The 16,045-nt window shown below is 49.4% G+C and overlaps 6 protein-coding genes across 6 annotated transcripts; 3 read left to right on the top strand and 3 right to left on the bottom strand.

Moving 5' to 3' along the window:
- Positions 1-454: 454 nt before the first annotated feature.
- Positions 455-1,419, bottom strand: BDV59DRAFT_169005 (mitochondrial ribosomal protein L31-domain-containing protein). Its single transcript, XM_073688165.1, has 3 exons — positions 1,298-1,419; positions 912-1,141; positions 455-796 (listed from the first exon to the last, which is right to left on the bottom strand). The coding sequence occupies exons 1-3, from the start codon at positions 1,339-1,341 to the stop codon at positions 744-746; spliced, it is 327 nt and encodes a 108-aa protein (XP_073552743.1). The 5' UTR covers positions 1,342-1,419; the 3' UTR covers positions 455-743.
- A 205-nt stretch (positions 1,420-1,624) lies between these two features.
- Positions 1,625-4,969, top strand: BDV59DRAFT_198231 (lysophospholipid acyltransferase family protein; the record flags this gene model as incomplete). Its single annotated transcript, XM_073693117.1, has 5 exons — positions 1,625-1,823; positions 1,889-1,907; positions 1,990-2,100; positions 2,172-2,973; positions 3,134-4,969. The coding sequence occupies 5 exons, from the start codon at positions 1,625-1,627 to the stop codon at positions 4,967-4,969; spliced, it is 2,967 nt and encodes a 988-aa protein (XP_073552742.1).
- A 1,066-nt stretch (positions 4,970-6,035) lies between these two features.
- Positions 6,036-8,223, top strand: BDV59DRAFT_169001 (FAD-binding domain-containing protein). The gene is made up of 3 exons (XM_073688164.1): positions 6,036-6,428; positions 6,503-7,020; positions 7,075-8,223. Exons 1-3 carry the CDS (start codon positions 6,161-6,163, stop codon positions 8,050-8,052), a joined length of 1,764 nt encoding a protein of 587 aa, XP_073552741.1. The 5' UTR covers positions 6,036-6,160; the 3' UTR covers positions 8,053-8,223.
- dbp9 (ATP-dependent DNA/RNA helicase) lies at positions 8,185-10,406 on the bottom strand. The gene is made up of 4 exons (XM_073696563.1): positions 10,142-10,406; positions 10,007-10,083; positions 9,467-9,945; positions 8,185-9,398 (listed from the first exon to the last, which is right to left on the bottom strand). Exons 1-4 carry the CDS (start codon positions 10,344-10,346, stop codon positions 8,318-8,320), a joined length of 1,842 nt encoding a protein of 613 aa, XP_073552740.1. The 5' UTR covers positions 10,347-10,406; the 3' UTR covers positions 8,185-8,317.
- Positions 10,407-10,977: 571 nt separating this feature from the next.
- BDV59DRAFT_168999 (uncharacterized protein) lies at positions 10,978-12,946 on the bottom strand. The gene is made up of 8 exons (XM_073688163.1): positions 12,658-12,946; positions 12,530-12,587; positions 12,227-12,481; positions 11,943-12,171; positions 11,825-11,891; positions 11,732-11,772; positions 11,527-11,675; positions 10,978-11,479 (listed from the first exon to the last, which is right to left on the bottom strand). The coding sequence occupies exons 1-8, from the start codon at positions 12,707-12,709 to the stop codon at positions 11,179-11,181; spliced, it is 1,152 nt and encodes a 383-aa protein (XP_073552739.1). The 5' UTR covers positions 12,710-12,946; the 3' UTR covers positions 10,978-11,178.
- Positions 12,947-13,696: 750 nt separating this feature from the next.
- BDV59DRAFT_168998 (uncharacterized protein) lies at positions 13,697-15,961 on the top strand. Its single transcript, XM_073688162.1, has 2 exons — positions 13,697-13,996; positions 14,127-15,961. The coding sequence occupies exons 1-2, from the start codon at positions 13,913-13,915 to the stop codon at positions 15,786-15,788; spliced, it is 1,746 nt and encodes a 581-aa protein (XP_073552738.1). The 5' UTR covers positions 13,697-13,912; the 3' UTR covers positions 15,789-15,961.
- The last annotated feature ends 84 nt before the right edge of the window (positions 15,962-16,045 follow it).

Here is a 16,045-nt window from a genome sequence, read left to right as displayed (position 1 = left end):
CTTAATATAATCTTGAGATCATTGAGTAAAGGAATACTCATTCCACTATATTCTTAATCTATTTATTAATTTGGGACCTTTCTCCACTAGTTCTGGTGCGAGAAGGGAGATTGAGCCGTGGACGAAGACGGAGCAGGTTGCTATCTATTATTCCCTCGAGGAACAGAAATACTGTCGACATTTGACTACGCACACGCATGTACGCATCGACTACCCTGAGAATAATATTTTGACTGTTAGTTTACTGTGAAAGAAGATCCTGATTGAGCATAATCGCGCAGGCCATAACCAGCGACGATTCTTTATTATCAAGACTCAACCTTCTGACTACCGGGAGTATGGTCTGGTTGTTCAGCCTTGATTGTTGCCTTCAACTTTGACTGTGGACCAAGTTTACGTCTTTTGATCATCAGAAATAGTGACCATAGACCTTTATCCTTATTCGATCGATAGGCTCCTTCCCATCATGGCCACTACGAGATGGGGGATTGATTTCGGAGGGCCTTACAGCCGTGGTATTGACCTCAAGAGATAATAAAACAATTGAATACAGGTATGGTGTAATTCTTCCGGTTTCCGAAACTCCGTAAGCCGTTGGTGTATCCTTTCCGGTAAAGGTACTCTGAGTAAATGGCCAAAATGCGCTGTGGTGTATCGTACAAACAAAAGCCCAAGTATATACTTGTAATATCCGGGCAAGTGTTGTGAAGCGGTGGCAGAATCGCCTCGAAGATGAGAGATGTTTAGAAACCAGGGGGGTTGACTCGCTGGCTGACTCGTGTCCACTTGGGAAGTTCTAGGAGAAACACAGGATCAGCAATCTGTACGGACAAATAGAGCTTCCCCCAAAATTGCGGCGAAAAAATCCACCACTGACGACAAAGGCCAACAACTGGCGATAGGGCACTCACTGTGGATTCCCTTGCGATATGTCTTTTCCTTCTTATCAAAGATGGTGTATTTATCTTTTGGGATCATTTCTTCCTCGCGCGGCATCTCTCGGTACCAACGTTCGACGGCTTTGGAGGACTGTCCGGTTCTGTAGAGGGCGGCACTGACAGCATCAACCACGCGGTCAACGGACCGAAGACGCTTCCTTTGACGGGCCTTCTGGGGCTGTGAAATGCGCCATGGGATTTTCCTATCGGTTCAGAAGAGAATTGTCAGCCACATATGCCGGAAATATGTCGATCAAGCGCTATAGAGAAGTGCGAGGGCACGATATGATACTGGATGCCTTGAGAGCTGTCTTGAGGCGCTGGGCCCGAGGTGCTGGTGGGAGGGAAATCTGACATACCAGAGAAGACCGCTAAAAAGCGGCGACGACGGTTTGAACATCATGACCGCGGAGAGGAGGGGAAAGGGGAAAGGCAGAGAGAGGTTAGGATAGACGTGGTGATGATGATGGAGGGCGCGAAGTTGCCGAAGGAAAATCCGGTGTTCCAGTTGGTCCGTGCGGGAAACCTCCGCGGGCCAACAAAATCGCCCCAATGAAGACGGCCGCAACCCTCACGCTGTCGATCCGGGGTCAATTTTCTCCTCGCCTCCTCTTGACTCTCTTCTGGCCTGGTGCACAGTCTCTTCCATGGATTATCTATAGCTCGCTTGAGCCATGTATGCCTCCATGGATTCCGACGTAACGGCGGAATCGCCCTCGTTGGCCTGGAGGGCCATGTCCTCTACGACCATCTTCGGCGTGACTGCGCTCTGCCGCTCGTTTCTCTTCCTTTGCAGTCGCCCTGAAGTTCATGGTCTGGATTCGTTTCTCGAACTTCTCGAGTCACGACGGGATCCGTCCACGCGAACAAGAGGTTTGCTTACTGGTATGTACATTTCCCCCTCCATGTCGGCTGCTCGTAAGGGCTAACCTCTCCCCCGCAACCCCCAGTCTCCAACCATACCAGCGTGTACGTACGTGCGATGCGCCTCGGACCAGACTGAGGCGACCCCGTTGAACTCGACAGCATCAGTGCGCACTGACCCGAGCAGAATGGATGATCCTATCATGTGGGGATTTCTCCCGATGCGATACCACTCAAGCCTTGCATCGTGGAACAAGAGATGGGGATTCGGGAGTCACGATATTTGCTTCCAGAACCGGTATGCTGCCGACTCGTCTGAACAATTACGGCGAAAATGCACTTGACTGACTCTTACGTTTGCGCTACAAGGCCCCTGTCCCTGTTCTTCACCATGGGACAAGTCCTTCCGACCCATCGCCTCGCCCACTCCCCCCACGGCGGCCTGGCACAACCTGCCGTGACCCAGGCCATTCGTCTGTTGTCCAAGGGCCCCTTTCCCGTCGATCCGCATCAACAGGCCCGACCTGAACGGCAGCATTGGAGTTTGCAGAATATCTGCGTTGACCCCTTCTCCGACCTCCCGACCGCTTACACCACCGACGGAGAAGACTCCCACCTTGCGCCCTCCGCATACGCCTGTAACTCGTACTCTTGGATGCATATCTTCCCCGAAGGGAAGATTCACCAGGCGCCCAATAAGACCATGCGCTACTTCAAATGGGGCGTGGCGCGCCTTATCCTGGAAGCGAGCGAATGCCCGGATGTCGTGCCCATTTGGCTGGAAGGCTTCGACCAGGTGATGCACGAGAGTCGGGAATTTCCGCGCTTCCTCCCGCGTCCCGGGAAGGAGGTAAGCGTGACGTTTGGGAAGAAGGTGGACTCAGAGGCCGTCTTCGGTGAGATGAGGAGACGGTGGCAGGAGATCAAGGCGAAAGCCGAAGTGAGGGCTCCCGACACGCGCGATTTGCCCGTTGGTGTTCTGAACGATGAGCTCCTCTACGGAAGAGAGGCTGTCGAGCTCCGCAAGGAGGTCACCAAGAAGGTGAGAGAGCTCGTGTTGGATGTGCGACGGTCTCGCGGATTGCCCGACGAGGATCCCAAGGAAGGTCTGGTAGAGACGTGGATACGAGAAGGGCCGAAGCGAGAAGGCAAGATGGAGGATGATTCGTGGGTGAGGGATTTATGATCCCGGCCTGATACCCATTTGCAACTCCTATGTATTATTTGTAACTTATAGAATCTTCGATAGACAACTGTACAGCAGGCACTCTTGTGCGGGGTGGTGACTCGGCATCTACGCGCGGGTGGCGGGAGACCGACAATGTCAGCAGGGAGCTTCCCCAACTTCCGTCCTTCCAACCACAACCTTCTCCCTTCGCATCGCTAGTGGGATGCCCAAAAAACATCAGAAGACCGTCTTTGCAAAACCAGCCAGCTCTGCCCATCACTCTCTCGCTTCGCACTCGAGACGTGATCACCATGACCGTTCACGCACATCCCCGTCGTCGTCAAGTAACGTTCAACCGTCTGTCAACGACCTGATCGATCACCTACGCCGCACCCAAGTGTCCGATTCCCCCTCGGAGCATAGCCAGAGAAGCCCGTCAAGGCTTGTAGCTCCTCGTTCCGTGCACCCTTCTCTGCGCAATGTCCTAGAGCTGCCGGAAACACCACCTCCCCGTCCGCGTCCCGGGAGTCGTCGCGTTGGAGTCGGGGGACGATCCAGACGAATCGCGGGACCCCCACCCCCTGAGAGCTGGCTGTTAGGAAATACCGAGAGTGAGAGTCAGTCAGGGAATGACTCTGACATTCACGCCGCTCAGATGGAAAGACTCATCTATCGCCTGGAACGCCTACCTGGGACGACCTTCCCGGGGAAAGATACCTTGCTACATACTGTGTTGAAATCTATGGCATCAAATTGGATCTGGCATGTTGCATATGACGGGAAATTCCTCGAGATCCTGCCTACACGTATCAGAGAGCTATTACTCAGTTATATCGCTCTCTATGCAAGGGACCAGCGCCTCGCTCAGTTCATGCAGGGCCTCCACCCTTTGTTTAACAGAAGCCGACAGCATGGCCTAGGCGATGATGGCGAGATTATCGAACCTAAGGACACGGATTCTGAGGTAGCCCGCTTGGACTTCGGCTCTGCTCTAGGCCGTTGGATGAGTTTCAAGCAGCTATCTACCAATCTATTCGTCTCGAAGAATCAAACTTCTGCGCAGAGGCAGAAATTGGAAAACCCTGTCCCGGCATCTTGGGAGGATGAGTCCGAGGAAAAACCTCAATCGACTCCCAGCACTCTGTCTAAAACGCTCACACAGGGCCTTCGATTTGAAAACCTACGCTTCCTATCGTTCGCGCATCCGAAACCAGAAGCTGTAACCTGGAACTCTCTTATCACACTACTATCGCGCCTTTCCACCATAACACATCTTTCCCTTGCGCACTGGCCCGTCCCCACGGTTACTCCGAACGTTGCCCATGCCCGTATCCGGCATCCTACCCACAGTTCCCTCACTTTTTCCTACAGCGGGACGGACAATTATGCCTCCAGCGAAAACAACTGGGCCGAAGCGGCCGGCATACTGCGCAGGCTGTCCCGGGTAACATACTGCCTTAAATGGCTCGACCTCGAAGGCTGCAGCGACTGGGCCCCTGCACTGAACTGGGAAGGCACTGGTCCAGATGGTGGGCCATACACTACCGGCCCCGAGTGGAATGGATCATGGCGGGATATTGAGTTTGTTCGCTTGGGACCAGGATGGCTTCCTCATATTGATGATAGCGATTTGCCGAATCCAGCTGATCAGCATGATCAGCTGGCTGACTCGTCTCTGCGTGGGGAGTTTCCTTCGTCGTCGACGCGGTCCCTCGCTGCCTCCATCCATGCTCCGTTTATCGCTAGGAATGAGACATCGTCGGATGCTACAGACCTCCCGTGGGATGTGGAGATAGAACGGATAAAGTATAGACGCCGCAAGGATATAGAACAGTATCGGAATGCAGTACAGGATGCAAAATTGGTTCAACAGCGGGTTCTTCGTGTACGGAGGGACGGCCGCTGCAAATGGATGCGTTTCTCTTTCGGTCTGGAAGACTTGCAAGAGGAAGCTCTCAGAGAGTTGCTAGGGCCAGACTATCATCAACTGCTCCCCTGATGGTCATATATATGCTTATGATGGATTCATGCTTGGACGTTTGTTGTGTATATACTCTCGCTTTTACATACGATATCCGCCAGGCGTCTGCAGTTAGTCAAAAGTGAACAAGGTGGAAATTGAACGCAGTGAACTCCCTATCCTGGTTGTCACGGTCAACTTTCCCCATGGAATCAAATAGTGTGGATAAAACTAGGTTATTGCAAGACAAACATTGGAGATCAGCCCTCTGGATATCCAAGCGGCACACCTACAGTCGGCAGAATTCCAATTGAGTCTTTGCGGTGTGAACAGTGTGATCCAGAATTAGAACAAACGCCACATAGGCCGACGACCGCATCAATACGTCCAGACATTGCCTTGCCCCCTGGGTTGTGGTGTACATATTCAACACCTCAGCCTTCACCCTTACAAGCATTTGGGTGCTGACCATATACTAGACGTCCGCTGAGATTCTTATCATGCTGCCTACTTGACTGTTGAATCTGAGAATGATATGTAACAATGGATCCCTTTTTCTCAGACTTCACTCCGTAGCTGGATACCACATCACAAAGCGTGCGCCACACAACAAGGGTGTTGAACTTATCATTGAACGCCACGTACGATTATTTACAATTGAATGCTTCGTCACAATCTCCCGTCTTCTTATTCATGTTCATTGTCTCAAGTGTCTAGCCTTGAAAGATGCACACCTCAGAGTCTGAATAGATAGAAACCCCTTGTCCCCCCAAAAATATCACGGAATGTGTAAGGGTATGTGACAAAATTGACAGCACAAAACATTAAGACATATATCAGACTTCCAGAGCCATGTTATTTTCAGCCCAAGACCGGAGGGTTATGTTTGCTTTGTCTAAGTGATTTGCCTGTTCAATGCTGAATCAAACAAAATCAAAAAGAAAAAAGGATACTGTCCATATCATTAACTTAGTAATCAGCAGATATGGGCTGCTTAGAGGCAGAAATCTCCCGAGTTTAGAAATTATTGCAGAGTAGTCGTAAGCACATGTTATATTTGCTTGATATTTTCTTTTGAAATGGCGTCCTGCCTTGGACCCGGATGGCATGATTTATTTTCTTCCCCTTCCGTGCGCTAAACAGGGGTGGTTATATAAAGTATGGAGTGAGAATGCAAAAGAAAAGGCATAAGCCTATTCACAAGACGCAACCCCCCGAGAACATTTCAAAATGAACCTTCTGTATCTGGGAATCTGGTTATCCACTGCAACTCAACTGGTTACAGCGCAAGCATTGAGCACTGCCTGCCGTTGTCGGCTCAATGAACTCTGCTGGCCCTCTGAGGAGGGCTGGAAGTCCCTTAACGATTCCGTAAATGGGAACCTGGTGCGCGTTCGACCGGTAGGAGATGTATGCCATGGAAGTGCTTTTGATACCGAAAGCTGCAAAGAGGCGATCGCCCGTACGAGCGACCCGGAATGGCGACTCTCACAGCCAGGTACACGACGATCCATTTATCATGCAGTTTTCATGAGGGGTTTCTTATATGACATATGCTGAACTGTTCGTTAGGCGCTCTAATGTGGACGAATTGGGAAACCTTACCGGAAGAGAACGAGGACTGCTATCTCGATACACCTCGAAGTCGGCCTTGCAAACAAGGCCGCATCTCTCCATACGCCGTTTTGGCCCAGACGGTTGGGGATATTCAGAAGTCCCTTAGTTTTGCAAAGGCTCGCAACATCCATGTTGTCGTTCGAAATACAGGACATGATATGACTGGCAGATCAAGCGGCCCAAGCTCTCTTCAGATCAACCTGAGTAAGTTTAAGGGAATTAACTACACAGACCACTTTGTTCCCCGTGGTGGACATAAATCTCTTGGGAAAGCAGCTACCCTTGAAGCAGCGACACTGGGATCAGAGTTCTCAAAAGATGCCGTGAAGAATGGATACGTCCCCCTGGTTGGCCTTTGTTCCTCGGTAGGCATGGCCGGCGGATATCTACAAGGAGGGGGCCTATCTTCCCTCGCAGCAATCTATGGACTTGCAACAGAACATGCACTAGAGTTTGAGGTTGTGACAGCGGCGGTGAGTATGCAGGTGAGTTTATACCTTATAACGGAGGACTGATGCCACACGCAGGGCGACCTCGTGGTAGCGAACGAATTCCAGAATCGGGATGTGTTCTGGGCATTGAGGGGAGGGGGTGGTGGCACTTTCGGTGTCGCGGTTCGCAGTACGGTCCGTGTCTTTGACGACTTTCCGGCGTTGTACCATGTCACTCAGATAACTGTTCCCGATTCGTACAAGAACGGCTCGGCAAAGGGCAGCCATACCTTGTGGGATGTTGCGACACACATGTTAAGATTAATCCCTACCATCCATGATGGAAAGACTAGTGGCAACCTTGGTATAACACGTATGTCAGGCAATAATGCCCTTGTCACAATGGAGCTAGTCTTTACGGACACCCACAACGCAACGGCAGCAGACAATAAATTGGCGGAGCTGTATTCAGCTCTACAGGAACGTGGGATACCATATAATCTCACAAGAAATTTCTTGCAAAGTTACTCCTACATGAAACGTCCAGTACAGAGTGTTGGCTGGGGTGATTACGATGCCTCTGTGCTACTTTCTAGGCAATTCCTGACGTCGACGGAAGCGCCGTCTAGAATGGTTAGCATATTATCCCAGATTAACTTGGGGGTAGGAGATTCGTTTGAAATCGACTTGATTGCAGGACGTGCGATGCACAAAGATCCAGTCGGCACTGCTCTCCACCCATCCTGGAAAAATTCAATTGCATTGCTCACGCTCCACAAAAACCTCTCACCCAGCCCTACACCGGAAATGCAGTTCCAGGCTCAGTTTGAGCTAACAAATTCGGTTATGCCACTTTTTCGATCTATAGACACCATTCATCGTCAGATGGGGTCATACTCTAACACCGCGGATCCCAACGAGCCTTTCTTCCAACAGGCTTTCTGGGGTGAAAATTACGAGAGATTATCCCAGATAAAGCGTGTCTGGGACAAGGATGAGATGTTCATCGCAAGGACAACAGTTGGGAGCGAAGGCTGGGATAGTGAAGGATTATGCCGGGTAACGAAGGGGTAATAAAGACTTGTGATAGTGTATTGCTCTGTGCAGTGGGATATGTTTATGTGGACTGCAAGGCATTCTATAATTCTGTGATAATACTTTGGATACTGGATGTGCTGTATTTGAAGTGCGTAGGTGCACTAACATGTGGTGAGGTCACTCAGCAAATTCCAACCCATATAAGGAGGTCTATTCTTATAAGTAACGACTACATCGCGGGCAACATAATATGTACATATAGGTGAAAACAGGACGTCTCACAATCTGTACCGGTACGTCTCTATTTCCGACCACGATTAAATGTCTTCAGAGGATCAACTTTTTTCACTCCGGCATAATTCCGGCCCTTGCCCTTACCGCGATTCTTCTCCCTGGCCTTTCGAATCCTGTTCTCACTGGTCTTTCTGAAACCAACATATCCCACGTTCTCACTGGAGATGCCCTTCTTACCCTTAGCCGGCATCAGGTACTCAGGGATATGTTTCAGATGGGGTTGGATGCGGGCCGAACGCAGCTCATCGTCGTGCCGCAGTTGACGCAGCTCCTCAGGATTCTCTTCGAAATGACGCTTTAGCTTCTCGCTCTTAATCAGCTCCTGACGGATCTCACGCGCACGCGCTTCTTGCACAGCCAGTCGGGTGATTGAGCGCAGCGCGTCAGTCATTCGGTACCGGAACGCATCCACCTGCTTCATCTCGAAGTGATATGGTTTAACCTCGTGCCCTAGCTTCGCCTGGCGCTTGACAATCTTGGCCAGCACGGTCTCATCATGCTTGGCGGAGGGGAACGAGGTGGGCTTGTGCTTGCCAAATTGGTCGGCGGGCACGACGAAAGATAACGCCATACCAGTCTTGCCGGCTCGGCCGGTACGGCCGATGCGATGCGTGTAGGACTTCGAAGTGGTGGGAAGATCGAAGTTCAGGACACAGGCGACGTTCTGAAAATCGATTCCGCGCGAAATTCCGTAGTCTTTATTCTTTCCAGATACCTTTCGGCGCTTGTCATCACGAGGCTTTTCGGCCTCGCCTTCTTCCTCATCGCTAGAGCCCGCGGCTTCACCGCCCTCGTTTTCTTCCGCATCCTTGGACTTTTTGGACGATTTCCGCGCTCCCATCACTTCTTGCTCATCGGCGGCAATGATGATATCGTAGACGCCCTTGTTGAATTCCTGGACAACGTGTAGACGGGAGTTGACGGGAAGCTCAGAGTTGAGCACGCAACTCTTGATTCCAAACTGCTCGAGGAATAGCTTCACGCGATAACAGCGGTCCACATCTCCGACGAAGATGATGACCTTTCCTTTGATCAACTGCAGTTTGAAGATCACGTACGTCAACAGGAATTTCTCGTCCTCTGCACATCTGCATGACCAAACACGTCAGTAAAACATAAGACAGACATAGAACGGAAAGATGCAAATATCACATACCTGACAACAAATTGACTGACACCGGCACCCTGCTCATCCTTATCCTCCAGCTTCAACACAACAGGACTCCGACAAAACAAGCCCTTCAGAGTATCCACCTCCGAGGTCAGGGTAGCACTCATGAGGAAGGTTTGGACTCCACGAGGGATGGCTTTAGAAAGCGCATTTATATCTTCGTCATATCCATATGACAATACTAGATCCGCTTCATCGATCACAAGGTGGGTAAGATTTTCGAGTGACAGGGCAGAACTACCAAGATTAGCTATCACACGTGCGGGTGTCGATACGACGAGGTCGGGGTAATCGGCTAGCATCGTGCGCTGGACTGAATCGGACACCTTCTGCGTCAGGTTCACCGACCTGACGTCTTTTCCGCAGAAGGTAGCAAAGGTGGTGATGACTTTTTGGACTTGTTCCGCAAGCTCTCGGGTGGGGACAAGGATGAGTCCCGTAGTAGCCTTCAGCGAGGGATCATTCTGTAAATAGAAGAGTCAGAACATAAGTATTACATTCCTGGGGATTTATAACGTTACGTACGGTTTTCTTCTGGAGAATCGTTTGTAAAATAGGAAGAACATAGGCGGCAGTCTTGCCAGAGCCGGTCTTTGCGCGAGCTAGTCGGATCAGCACCTAGAGTATTTCAAGGCCCGCACACAATAATAATAATCTTACCGAGAATATCTTTCCCTTCTAGTGCCAACGGAATCGCTTTCGCTTGAACCAGAGTAGGCTTGGTAAATTTCTCTTTGATCAGGGCTTGGCGCAGGCGCGGGTCGAGGTTGAGACTCTCAAAGTCGAGATTGTCGACATCCTGCTTGCCAGTATCATCGCCAGCCTCCGGAGAAGGAACATCGTTAGCATCCAGCTTGCGTTTCATGGTCACGATCGGCTTGTTTGAGCTGTTGGTTGGAGCGGACGTTGACCGGGAGATTTCTTCCTCTCGAAGTGGCTTAGAAAATCTGTCGGGCGGTGAGAATTTCCGAGGCAGTATTTTTTTATGGCTGCACACGTGATGTTATCGATAGATTATCGATAAGCTTTCTTATGTAGATGCATAATTTACTCCGTACTCTCATATTAAAAGAACTTATGCTGGGGTCCACTGTAGGGTCATGGCAGGTTGAATTTGCGTCACATAGCGTTGGACTTTATCTACGGCTTACCTGCATGGCTTATCCATCAATAATATTCACGAGAGTGGAATTACGGAATGGTAATATGGAAAATTCATAGAAGCTTTATTCCAAAAACGTGCTTTACCAAACATGTATAGAACAGCCTCAGGGAACTGAATATAGGGCCCGTAAACTAAATTTCATGTACGCATGATTAATTACAATGAAGCTTTATACATGTCCATTCTGGAATATCAAGAAACAGTCAATCAATATGTCGAGATAGTAGAAGAAAAATCGGCGGAACGTAGCAGATAATAGGCACGAAAATTGCCAAGACTAAACAAAAGAGCAATTTCAGTCATATATTGTCATTATATTTTAGACGAATCAGTTCTCGTCACGTGGCTGTCATTCTTATGAACCCCTTTCGTCAAGGGATTAAATCGTATAGTAGGTTAGCTGGATCTCAATCTGAACGTAATTGCAGAGTGCGCATAAACTGTTATGCTATTTCCGCTCGTTTTTGGTCGTTTATTCCGTGATGCGCTGCGAACGTATATCTCCAAAAGAATCATGACGAAGAAAAAGATGTCAGACGGCTAGCTCGCAGCGTGCGTAATCCAAAAACGCGTCCATCGAACGCTCGGCGATTTTCCCAATATGGAGCACCTTCACATTATGCTCAACAGTGAAGAGCTTGCCAAAATTTAATCTTGACATCGGGTCAAGCCTATGTTCCAAGTTATGGGTTTGGACCTCCAAAGCTTCAGGCAGCATCGGCGGCTCTCCATGTGCTCGAACTGGACGAGTGCCCTGCGTATATATGATAGCATGCTTTGATGCGTCTGCCGCATTTTTAGCCACGCCTTTTTGGCGGTACGTATATATGGCACTAATTGAATGGTCAGTATGTTCCATGGGTGTTGGTGTAATGCATACAAGCACCAGGCGCAATGGTCGTATTCCTTGATCACAACCATCCGACGGATACGACTAAAGACTTGCTCTCCATACGCAGTTTCGTAGACCGAGGTGGCATTGGTTTTAGTTACCGAGCCCGGATTCTCATGCCAGAGGACGGAAAAAACCTTAGGTTCGTGTTAGATAAGTGCCGGTGGTAAAGCCATACGCATGATCTTTTTACCCTTCCGCGAGTGAAGAAATTTCTAGCTCGGCGTTTGTAGCCTAGTTACATGTAAGGATGCGAAGCTGGATACACTGACTTTATGATACGCACCAGGATCGAGTCTGGATTGGCTTGTGTTGTCTGTTGAGATTATTTGTGTAGGTGTTCGAGAGGGGGCCTGCATTAGATTAGACAGATAATTTTCCTGGCTCTATTTTGCACCACTCACTGGGGAAATTGAGCTACTCATACTCATATCTCCCATCATGGCTGACAGTTGGTTCATACTAGTTCCATAATTGGGAGCTTGACCGATAACGAATCCTCCAGTAGTACGTGGCGCATGGGGTAATGGTCCAGAAACACCGGGTTGTAAGTGAGAAATAGGTTCCTCATGTCCCGGGGGGTAAAATTGAGGCGCTGAACGCGGTTCATAAGAGACGCCCTGATCAGAGCTCCTGAATGGCGGATTAGTTAACCCATCAACTGCTGTATATTATGAGGCCAACGTACCCGTATCTTGTCGGAAAGGTTCGCGAAGAGACACCGTATACATTTGAAGTCAGAGTTTGCGAGATTCTTGGATCGGGCGCGGATCTCGGATCTGATCTTCTTCTCGGATCCCGCACGTCTGCTGTATTCTTAGGCGCGTGAGTGAAGTGACCACGGTGGTGTGCTCTTGGGTTTGAATAGTATCCAGGATCGGACAGAGGATTTGAACCACTTTGTGAATAGACCGGTGGCTGTAAGTTTATAGAACGTGGTTCGCTGGAGTGGAGTTAGCCTCGAGCGTTGACTTAATTAGCGTGTACCTACGATGGGTCCATGCCATAGGCCTGTGCATTTGAATGTTGGCTATAATAGATCTGATTATCTGGTAACAGGGGGTCAGCATGGGAAGTAGTAGGAAGATAGTTGACCATTCGAAGCACTGAAGACCTCACCATTGTAGTGGGAACCATGTCCCCTACCGCTATTCACAGAACGATCGGGCATATTTCAAGCATGTTCTCGGATACTTCCTTCGCCTATGTTGAAAAAGGAAAAAGAAAAGAACAGAAAAAGGCAATGGTAAGGCAGACAGCTGTAGATTGCCCTATGGACCGCGTTCAGTCCCCTTTGACAACACAGACATATGTACTCAGAAGGATGGTAAAACGTGGAAGTGGTGCATGGTGTTGGGCTGAGGAGAATCTATTTAAATGGCGATCTCCTCATCTTGCTCCCCTCATGAGGCTCTGCGACTCCATAACACGTTCGTCCTTTTTACTACCCGACGAGCAGCTGACACTCTTGACCGACTACCGCTTGCCATTTACGAGGCTGGCATCGATTAGATCTGGGATGTTCTATTGGAGGTGGCCCCGGTCCGCAAGCATCTAATTCTGCAATAGTCATACAGCTAGCAAGATCCCCACAGCAAGGAGGGCCGGAGTGGAGATGGATTGGACTGCAAGTGAGGATGGCCAGCAATCACGTTGCGCTATCAGCACCCAACCGAGCGGTCGTCCCGCGTGCGATGATTCGGTGGCCCACAGGAGCCGATAGACTAAGACAGTTCATTCCTGCGAAACGGATAAGAAGGGACGGATCGTGAAACGCCGTCAGAGTCGTGGGGCCCTGTGAGAACTCTTGACCGGATCCTGGACCCCTGCTAGTGTGTCTCCAAACAAACGGGGGGTGTTACAGGGATGACTCCGTTGGACGCATGAAATGCATGGATGGAATATTATCGAGATGGAGGGGTGTGACAAGCCGCAGTTTACGAAGCTATCCACCTATCATTTTTGTCGGTGTGATGCATCTTTCGTCTCCGAAATCCCGATATCATATGGTCAGGAGGAAGATAGTTGGTGGTTAAGTAGGAAAAATAGATAATAAGAAATCTTTTCGATCACCCCAAATTATGACGTCGGGGGCCTTAACTCATTATCCAATATAAGGAGAAAATTACCGATGCTGGTGCCGCTGTCCGCCCGACACGTCGCATCGTTCGTTTCTCCTGACTGGCATGGCACAAAAAAAAGGGGTTTCCCGAAAATCGCCTAAAAAGAATACGAAATAAAAAGCAGATCCCCACGAAATAAAAGAACAGAGTCAGCCTCGTCTCCCTGGCCATCACGTCACTTCACAGCAAGCTGCCATATTCTGCTTGCCGGTTGTCGGCCTCTGACCTGGGGATGGCAACCTGGAAGGAAAATGAAGATTCCCGATAATTTTCTAAAATTTTTCGGATTAAGGGATTCACGGAGACTCTCCCACACCCCCTCTCAGTACCAAAGGGTTCGTGTTGGTTTTTTGTTTGCATTCCTCGATTTTGCCCCTTGCTTCACAACATTCAATCTGTCCTTGTTCCGTAACATCCTGAAGCAATTAATCAAAGTACCTTGAGCTCATTAAAGTATATTTTCAGGAAAAAAGATATGACGACCATATCGGGCCACCTAATCCGGAAAAAACGGGCACCCACCAAGGATCCAAAGTTTTCCTGCATATCGGTGGGGACAATAAAGACATAAATTCTGGTTTCAACCTCCTAGCTTCTTCCGCCGAAGGGCCAGCATTTGTGTACCCTCCTAGGAGCCACACGTTATCGTCCCAGGACCTTGAGGAACCGACACCTGACTTCCCAAGTACCGAAACGTCTGGAAATGGACCAAGTAAGGATATCAGTGCTACTTCCCCAAGTCCCGGAGAATCTAAGGAACCACAGGAGCCATCGCATCAGCTACTGGAACAAGTCCCCTCGAGCCGAGGTGGAATCGACCCTGCCGTACTGGGTGGACTCGCAGACCCCGTTGCCATTCTAATTAACCAGCAAAAGGATGCATCCTCTCAGCGCTCGCATGTGCGGGAGCTACGCATGGCCCTGAGGGACAAACGGGACGAGGAAGCTCAGCTGCGGGCGGTATTTATGAAAAGACTCGGCCCTCTTTTCACATCCAATGGACAGGCAAATTTTAAATCGACAGGACATGATTCTCTCAGTGAACAGTATAATCTACTGCAGCGTGCGACTGCGGAATATTTGGAACTCGAAAATACTTACCACCAGGCGGAAGACGCCTTAAGAGAGCAAGAGTATATGCTTACTAGATCAATGGAAAGATTTCTCCACTTCTCCCAGGGCGAAAAAAGCCCCACTTCCCAGGATAATGGATCCCATCGGGAAATGGTGCATAGTTACATCGATGACGACGCCAGCTCGCTCGACAGCACTCCCCAGGATATTCCGGCCGGGCTCCGCGAGTATCTATTTAGGGTAGGAGATGTGCGAATTTTCCAAGAGCGACTAGCTGATCTAGATGCACAATATACCTCCATTATCAGAAAACAGGAGCAAAGGCACCGATTACACATGCCTCTGGACCAGGAATCCTGGGAGTTTTTACAGACTTACGAGGAGGAGTGGAGAGACATTTGGGCCGACTTGAGCCAGGCTCAACTTGATGCCAAAGACCTAGAATGCATGTGTGCTGAGCAGGGCCTGCTGACGGGTGAACATAAAAACACCCTTGATTATGTATACCAGTTCGATGTCATGAACCAAATAAGTGAGATACATGATGGTGGGACAGTCGATCACGACGTCAACAGCCCGCTTAAGCTGCCAGCGCTTCCTGAGGAGACCGATGGGCAAGTGCACTTCTTCGAGGCGCTCCCAGCGGACATTGATTGCAACGCCTGCGTATCTGGGGAGCTTGAGGCGCCAAAGATGGATAAGGCGGCGTTTGTTAACAGGTGGATATGGCATCAGCTTCAAATCTCTACCATAGAGATCCATCGATTAGAGGCATGTTATGCGCTTCATGGGGTCTTCTTGGACAACTACGATGCCTATCTCGCTGTTGGCGAATTAGCGAAAGCCGAGTGGTTTAGGGACAAACAACCAACATCGGCAAAATCAATAAGTGAGTTGGACGTTATTTCTAATGACACCCCACAAGTTTTTGGCTCCGACATCAAAGTTCTGGGAAGGCATAGAGCCGCAATGGAATCAATGAGGAGCTTACAGCCATTTCTTGGGCGACAAGATGGCATAAACACGGTTTCTTTACATGGTTCACCGAGGTGAACTGCTCTTTTTCGGACCATTTTTTTTTCTGGAAATTATGACTTTTACTTTTTAATCATCATCTGCATGTTTCTTTGTTTTTTCCCTTTGCTTTGCGTTCCAGCATATCTGACATTTCTCCTTTCCCTTTCGGGTCGGTGCTTTGGGTTGCATATGGAGACTGCATCTCTGGCGTATCACATTAGAATGTATCAAATAAAGCATGATATTTTCCAACGTATTTTTCAATTAGGTAGTTTTATTTTCGATCCGTCATT

The sequence above is a fragment of the Aspergillus ambiguus genome, assembly GCF_047715705.1.
Source record: "Aspergillus ambiguus strain CBS 117.58 unplaced genomic scaffold BDV59scaffold_2, whole genome shotgun sequence".
Taxonomy (NCBI): Eukaryota; Fungi; Ascomycota; class Eurotiomycetes; order Eurotiales; family Aspergillaceae; genus Aspergillus; species Aspergillus ambiguus.
The sequence above is the reverse complement of the archived record's forward strand: the minus strand, read 5'-3'. Positions and strand labels throughout refer to the sequence as shown.